An 8,779-nucleotide genomic window follows, 5' to 3' on the forward strand; every position below is an offset into this window, starting at 1 on the left:
ACCCGCACATGATGCACCCAAACCAGAATTTTTCAACGATGGCAGCACCGGGCCTAATCCTTCCAGGGGTGCCAGGAGTAGGTAGCCCCTATAGTTATATGCCATATCCCCATCCATTATCTCCCCAGGGAGGGCACTCTTTCAGGCAGGGTAGGAGGAACAAGGGGGATAGGAACCCTCGAGGTAGAGGTTCTTGTTTTTATTGTAAGGAACAGGGACACTTTGTCAGTGACTGTCCAAAAATTAAGAAAGACTAGTTAACTTTAGAAGATTTTTACTGCTAGTTTTCGTACTGTATCGTGCTGGATTTTAGGTTTTTCTGCTCAGGTAGAGTTCAAGCATTGTCTTGGCTCTTATCGATTTATGTTAATTTCACCTAGCTTTCATTCCGGAGGAACTTATCCTTTAGTGGCATATTCTGTCACGTGGAATGGAGGCTGGGGAGTTTTTTTTACCTCTGTAAATCTTTTCTTTTCGATACTTGACTTTTCCAGAATGGTGAGAAAAGAGCAAAATTCTATCCAGATATTCCCGATTGGGAGAGGAGGGTAAATTTTGACCCAACCACTGTACAGTTCAGGAATCGTGAGACACAGTGGGTGAACTACAGAGGGAAAACTCTCCAGCCTCCATTCTTCCATGCCACGGCTGAGGAGGTTGCTGCTGGTAAAAGTTTTGATTTGGACAGTTTGCCATTGAGAAAGCCTGGGTTTTACTTAGCTGGTAATGTGCATGACTATGTTAGATTTTGGGAGAATATCGGGGCTACTGACGAGGTTATTGGGTGGATATCGTCAGGGGTTAACGTGAGCACTTACCTTCGTCCGTTTAAGGGGAATTTTAAAGGAAAGTCATACGATTCGGATGTTCCACCACCCATGTATTTCTCTAATGCTAACACTTGTATAGGCCATGAGGATTTCATTGTAGAATCATTGAGAGAAAGGGTATGTAATGGATCAATGTCTGTCTGGGGGAAAGTGGGAGAAGTTGACCCCCCACATCTGGTCATGCCACTCACGGTGGAGCCAACCAAACCACGACTGTGTCATGATGAACGTTTTCTAAACCTGTGGATACGTGATTTGCCATTTGCCCTCGACACTTTAAAAGAAGTGCCTAGGATTATTTCCCATAGTTGCTTCATGACATCGGTGGATGATAAGTCTGGTTATGATCATGTGAAGCTGGATGACGACTCTAAAAAATACTTTGGGGTTCAATTCGCAGGTTGGTATTATACCTATAACACGTTACCTTTTGGGTTCAAGCCAAGTGCTTACATATACCATACCATGGGTATGGCAGCAACAGGATACTGTCGGGGATTGGGAGTGCCGTGTCTACAGTATATTGACGATAGGCTAATAGCTGAGCTGTTGAGTAGTTCTGGCCCTTCACAACAGCCTGGGATACAGCAGGCAGAACGGGCATTGTTCATCGTTTGTGAAGTCCTTACACGGTTGGGCTACTTTATAGGCATAGAAAAGTCTGTGTTTGTTCCTTGTCAGACTATCAGGTTTTTGGGCATGTTTGTTGATGCAGTCCGGCAGACATTCTGTGTACCAGAGGAGAAAAAGCAGGTGTTTCAGTCATTAAGGGAAAGTATTCTCCAGTGTCAATACGTAGATGTGAAGACACTCCAGAGGTTTGCAGGTAAGTGTATCTCATTTATGTTAGCGGTGCCTGCTGCTAGGCTTTACATCAGGGATATAAACAGAGCAATAGGGGTGGCCTCCAAAAACAGTAGACAGGTACAGGTTTGTGGAGAACTTCGAAGTGAAATTGAGCATTGGAAGTTTATTGATAGCTGGTCAGGTTTTGTGCCATGGAGAGTAGAGAAGCACTTGCAGGTAAATCTTGCCACAGACGCTTCTCTGTTTCGGTGGGGCGCAGTTGTAGAGGGAGAGGCACTGGGGGATTTCTTTCTTCGCGGCGACTCTCGACCCATCCATGTTAAGGAAGCTGAAGCATTGTACCAGACTATCCTTGCATTGGAGGATAAACTGGAGAATCATAGGGTTGATGCTATGGTGGACAATAAGGCAGTAGTTGCTGCATGGGAGGGGCAAGGGTGTAAGTGTCCAGAGCTGGTTAAGTTCATTAAGGGCTTATTTCAACTCACTCAACGGGCCAACATAGATTTGAAGGTTAGCTATATCCCATCAAAACTTAACCCGGCAGATATAGAGTCCCGCAGATTATCGTTACAAGATTGTACACTTTCAGAGAAATCATGGGAGGATGTCCAGAAAAAGTTTGGACCTCATTTGATAGATTACATGTCCTTAGATTCCAATGTTATGGTAGACCAAAGGGGGAATACCTTGCGACACTATACACCCTGTCCTACAGTACATACAGATGGGGTAAACTTCTTTGCACAGGAAATCTCTGGGGACACAGCAGGATACATCTTCCCACCATTCTGTCTCATCTCAGTGGCTCTAAAATACTTGGTAGAGCAAAAATGTAAGGCTTGTACATTTATTTTCCCACGCCTCACACCTCTCCCACATTGGTGGCCGGTGATTTGGTCTCGCACCACTGACCACATGCTGTTAGGCAGGAAAGGGGATAAGGATGTTATTTTGGGACCATCAAAGGCAGGTTTTTGCCCTAGAGCTCTAGCTCATGACCTGTTTGCAGCTAAGTTGGTGTTCTTTTGATATTCCAGGCACGGCGAGGAACTCCAAAGACCTGGTCCCCAACAGTATCTTGTGAGGCTTGTATGTACCCCAACGACGAGGGGTACAGGTTTTGCCAATCTTGTGGTAAGAAATCTGACTCATCATCATTAAGAGGACGGCAGAATTTTGTGACCAAAGAAAGGTTGAAGTTTTTGGACAGTTTAGTTGACGACTCGGAGTACAATAGAAAGAAAACTGCTCTTGAGAAAGAGTTGTGTACCTTTCTTAAGGTGTCTGATATGTCTTTAGCTCTAGTCACACCAGATGATATTTGTGAATTCCTAGTACACAATGACATAAAGGGAAAGACAAAAATTCATCACCTCAATTGTCCTAATTTAGGAACTACAGTAACAGGATGTGATTGCCCAAAGCGTCTGTCTGCTGGTACTGTACAATCTTTTGTGGGACAAATAAAATCAATCTTTGACCAACTGGGACGGGGGGAAACGTGGAATGGGGCTACTTTATCTGGAAATCCGGCTGACAGTTTTAGAGTTAAAAAGTATGTAAAAGCTGTAAATCGTGAGCAAGCAAGAGCTAGGGTCAGGGTTCATCAAGCAAAACCTCTTTTCTTTCCGAAACTCTTGAGAATTTCTGAACATATAGATCATGAATTAGAAAACAGTAGCCACACATTAGCAGAAAAGTTTGTTTTGCTTCGAGACCAGGCATTTTTTAAAATACAGTTCTTCGGCGGGGACAGAGCGGGTGACTTAGCCCAGTGTGTTGCGCAGGAGGTAAAACGCTTACCAGATGATTCAGGTTTCACATTTGTACACACTGTAGGGAAAACGTTGAATAATGGAAAGACAAACGAATTTACAGTGATGCGCTCGAATAACCGGGTAGTTTGTCCCGTTTCCGGGCTAGAGAAATTCGTAAGTAGCAGTAAGGATATGGGGGTTGATTTAAGATATGGTTATCTGTTCAGACCACTGGACCACTCAAACAAACAAGTCCTTTATTGCCCAGTTTCCACAGCCCTTATGTATAGTAGGTTGAAGCATTACCTAAAATCTTTGGGTTTGGATCAAGGGGAAACAACTCACAGTCTAAGAGGTGGTTGTGCTGTTACCTTGGCAGTGTCTGGTTACGGCGATGCAAGTGAAATTATAGAGCACGTTGGGTGGCGCACGAAAGGTAGCTTAGACAGGTATTCTCGAATGGCACGGATGGTACAGAATGGTGTTGTTGGGAATATGTTGAGAAATGTAGTTAATGTCCCAGACAGAGCGGATATAATATATATGAGAGATTGGGTGATGTTGGGCGTATGGTGAAAGCTTTCCCATAAATTTTAGGAAGTTTGTAGTCATAGTTGTGTTATGTTCTATAATGATTGAATCTACATGATACTTAATAATGCATATAAGTTGATTCTCAGTTTTGCGAGTGAGTTAAAAAATGTGCATTTACCCAATATTAAATGTGTAACAATAATAGATATTTTCTGGCACAGAATGACTGTTATGTATGCTAGTATGATTTAGATATAATACATATGATGAATAAAATGCATTGACTAAAGTTGATAATTATCTCTTTTTGTTTTTTGAGAGACGTTGATGCAAGGCAGATGATACCAAATTACGATCTGCTGCCAACTTAATAGGAGTAAAGGTCATCAGAAATGAAAGTTTATAGTCGAAGGTCGATTGCTGACATCAGGAAGAAGTTGTGGTGAATAACTGAAATTTAATGAGTTTTGGATGAGTATTGGGTTTAGTTTTGGGAATTTTGTAGAATGTTAAAGGTAGAATGGGGTTACTGGGAAATTAACCTAATTTTAATCATCCAAAACTCAATATATTCCAGTTATCGAGAGTGTGATATAACTTAGGATATGTCTATATCTTAAGTCAAATCACACGCGAGATCACGAGATTTCCAAATTATGACGTCACACTTTTGAAGAAGCTGGAGATAGGCACAGACGACATGACTTCTAGATCTATGATCCAGGTCTTGGAGAGAGAGGAGAAAAAAAAAACACACTCTGGGTAACAGGAATTAACCTAATTTTAATCATCCAAAACTCAATATATTCCAGTTATCGAGAGTGTGATATAACTTAGGATATGTCTACCACTGGAGTGGCTCCCTGTGAGTTACTGATGGGACGTCGAATTCGAACCAAACTCGATAGGGTACGGCCAGACTTAAAACTAAAGGTTACAGAACGGCAGAGTAAACAAAAGTTGTATCACGACAAGTCGAAAGATCGAACATCTAGACTGCAACCTGGGGACAAGGTTTATGTTAAGAATTTCGCAAAAGGTCCTAAGTGGTTACCAGGGAAGATTGAGGCTAAAACAGGTCCAGTTTCTTATACAGAGACCATAAATGAAGGACACACGATCAGACGTCACATCGATCATGTGCGAAAACGAACAGACTACGGAGAGTGGAACACAAGCTCAGCCGAGACTCCAGAAGTGGATCATGAGTTCGAACCACCCATGGTTTCGAATGAACCTGAGGTCACACCGAGTATCGTAACACCTGCGACACCGGTCAAACAGAGTCAGACTCCACCTACTCCGGAGAAAGTGTCCAAACGGATAGACAGTCCCATATTAAACCATCCAACCAGGGAACGCAAGTTGCCTAACCGGTTCAAAGACTTTGTTTGTAAATAGGCTAGCTAGCAGTATATGTAGTTAGAAGATTGTTGTGTTTAAAGGGCAGAATAATCCCTAGCAATCTTCAGATTTCAAGGCAGTCCACCTTGATTTCTAGTAGTTTAGTTTGGTTCAATAGTTGAGTTATCCAGTTGAATTGAGTGTTTACTTTATGAACTATTCATGTGGACAATCATAATAATGATAATGTTCTAGTCAGTGAGAAATCTAGTCATCATTAATACTTCTAACTATGGTGCTGAAAAGTGAATAGTGAAAATTACAAACATTGAATACATTGGACTCTGTTGAAAGTAGGATTTAATTTGATTAAATTGAACTTGGTAAAGAATAATCAGTTCATATAACTCATATAACAGATTATTGTGATATTGTATGAGATCTTAACCAAGGGGGAGAATTGTAATAAGTATTGTAAAACGAACGCACCGATAGTTTCATTGAGTTGTACATTAGAGTTATCTCCCTTGATGACCATGCTTTCCGCCCAGCCATCTTGGTGGGCTGCTGTACGTTACTATGTTTGAAATAAACAACACATGAACCCACAGAGGCAATCATCGTTTATTACAACTACGTTCGATGTAAAGTAATTTAAAAACAATTACAGAATTGCCATCATAATAAAGTCTAGGAAGGCGGAAATTTCACGGGGGGCAACTGCCCCCCGTTCCCCAGGACGGGGGGGGCAAACATTTCTTTTTACCCCCTCCCCCATTTTCGCCGACTGAAATTTTCTAAAAATGCTTATTTGAAAGGAAAAGGGGTCCTCCTGCATATTTTTCGTACTTCATTCTAGAAAATTTTCCGCTGCGCGGCGCATTTATAAAACGTTCAAGCACATTTTGTCAAACCTTAAATAGTAAAAATTCAATACACACGAACTAGACTAAAAATGTCCATCAAGGGATTCTATGTACTATTTTAAAAAAATGTCTCTTAAAAGATCAATTGGTTTATATGTCTTAGCGAGACAATTAATTCATTTTTTATATTACACAACAATGTGCCGATGGTGTGAAGCCGGTATATTCAGATCGCATTGGGTTGCATAATGTTATGACAACACAATTATCATTTCTAAATGCAGGTAGCTTTAAATCGAAAAATTACCATGTTAAGAACGCTTTATAATCATTAAAATACATCGTAAAACTCATCTCAGCCATTCTAAATCGTAATGTTTTCCCAGGGGAGACTCCCGGACCCCCCTAACACCAAATTCTCGCGCCTTTGGGCGCTCGCAAATTCATCAAAATGCATCGTAAAACTCGTTTAAGCCATTCTAAATCGTATTTTTTTCCGGGGGAGACCCCCCCCCCCCCCCCCCCCCCCCCAAACACCAAAATCTCGCGCTTTCGGGCGCTCGCAAATTCATCAAAAGTTCGCCATTCTAAATTACAATATTTTCCCCGTGGTTCACCCTCGGACTCCTAAAACACCAAAATCTCGCGCCTTCGACGCTCACACGCTAATTTGGCCAATTTGCGTATTCGTTAATTTCCTTTCCTTTTAGGAACCCCACTGTCTATAAATGTGTACAAGGATTAAATTTAATGATATATGAAAATGTCCATAAAGCATATATGGTTGGGAGTTGAATTAATCTCCTGCTGGAGGTTCGGGGGGAGGGTGTTACAAAATATTGAAGACCTTTGTCCCCCCCATTACGTTTCATCTTCCTACGCCACTGGAAATTGTCATGGAATCAATTCCAACTACATAAATTAGAATTTTAGAATATCACTTACCAATTAGTCTTTTCTGTTTTATTCTTAGTAGATATGGAATGTCGCTGACGTCAGTCTAATATTACTTCCTGGTTGTCTGTACACTCTTTAATTGGTGCATGCGTAATGACAAATTTATTTTCCGATTCTATAATTATATCAGTTCATGTGCGATTTCTACCTGGAGTTCAAGATGGATGGAGAAAGGATAGGAAATGTTCATTTAAAGACCCATCAATAAAATTGTTCAGGAAGTGACAAGCTTTAAGGTAGAATGGTAAGAATAGTAAACTAATAAATCAACACGTTTAAACAACTACATGTATATGCAGTTTTGGTTAATGTACATAATAATGCCCACCCTCGGTCCCATGTAAACATTGCACTATCACTCACTCCTAGGACCGAGGATGACCATTTACACGACCCAATTTATTCCATTAATGAAAGATGTTCCACCGCTGACAAATGGTATTTTTTCACTATCAAAAACAGGGACAGACGATTTAGTATATTTCTTCAGTTACAACACAGGTTTACGACGCGCTCAAAAAAAAATACTTAATTTATTTAGTATTTTTAGTATTTTTTTTGCGCGCGTCGTAAACCTGTGGTTACAAAAGTTACTTACTTTATACCATTACCACTATTAAAGTTTGAGCTTCTAATTTAAAGGCCCACTACCTTTCCGGAGCACAATTTAAAGGTTTCTTAAAAACATTAATAACAAAAGAAAATATATATCGATGGCTTAACATGAGGTTACAACACCAAACATATGCAAGATTTCCTGTCTAATGTACGATAACAGTGGAAATTAATTTCGCCGTTTTGTCGTCTGGCGCAGTGATAGTTAACTACCGTGCGGCATTTAGGACGACGGCGGGAAACATAAAACGACCCGCGTTATGAAAATTAACATTTTATTTATTCTAATTAAACAGTTCTGAAGGTGATGATAAGTGTGCTAGTAAACGTATAGCTAATAACTTCTGCGGCTCTACAAAATTACTAATCTCGTTGTACATCACCATTTCAAAAATTAAAAGCCGTTTCGGAAAGGTAGTGGCCCTTTAACTTCAGGTTAGAAATATAAAAAACAATTAATTGCATCCCGAAAAAATTCCGTACCACTATATCCTATATGGAATGAAGTACTGAATTTGCATGCACCAAAGGCAAAATAAATTATTTTATATTATTTTTTTGTGTTAATTAGACTATAATATACACGATTAAACACCAATTATTGTTCAAATGATGAATATCATTTATGCTCTGTCGGCGGTGGAGCATCTCTAAACAGCTTCATTATGTTTATTTGTATTTAAATGACAAAATTTGATAATATTTTTGGAGCTACTGTGCCATAAAAAACTATGCGTCTGCCATCGTAGGATTTTACCCTCTTATCCCAGTGTTTCAGTAACAGGTACAAACATTTTTTTAAATATCTATTGATCCAATTAATCAAATACAATGACAACAGATAAAACCTGGGGAAAAAATGCGATAAAATCCATTTCATGTGCGATTCATTGTTCGGTTTAATACCTTTTGTCCCATTCAGCAGATGTTGCACATTACCTTCATTTCCCTATTGGAATGGACCCTCTAGTCGAAAGGTTAAGTAGAAAAAAAAGCTGGCAAAGAACGTAAAAACCTGGTCAGCTGTTTATGCCTTTATTGCTGGTCTCAAATTTCCCGAAAAGTG

The 8,779-nt window shown here is 40.1% G+C and overlaps 1 protein-coding gene across 1 annotated transcript; it reads left to right on the forward strand.

Annotated features, from left to right (window-relative positions):
* The first annotated feature begins 4,771 nt into the window (after nucleotides 1-4,771).
* On the forward strand, nucleotides 4,772-5,332 carry LOC138313049 (uncharacterized). Its single transcript, XM_069253705.1, has one exon. It carries the CDS (start codon nucleotides 4,772-4,774, stop codon nucleotides 5,330-5,332), a length of 561 nt encoding a protein of 186 aa, XP_069109806.1.
* Nucleotides 5,333-8,779: the final 3,447 nt, after the last annotated feature.

The sequence above is a fragment of the Argopecten irradians genome, unplaced genomic scaffold, assembly GCF_041381155.1.
Source record: "Argopecten irradians isolate NY unplaced genomic scaffold, Ai_NY scaffold_0566, whole genome shotgun sequence".
NCBI classification, from domain to species: Eukaryota; Metazoa; Mollusca; class Bivalvia; order Pectinida; family Pectinidae; genus Argopecten; species Argopecten irradians.

Bases quoted from the DNA above. Each gene is read 5' to 3' on its own strand.
- LOC138313049 (XM_069253705.1), top strand. From the start codon at position 4,772: ATGTCTACCACTGGAGTGGCTCCCTGTGAGTTACTGATGGGACGTCGA.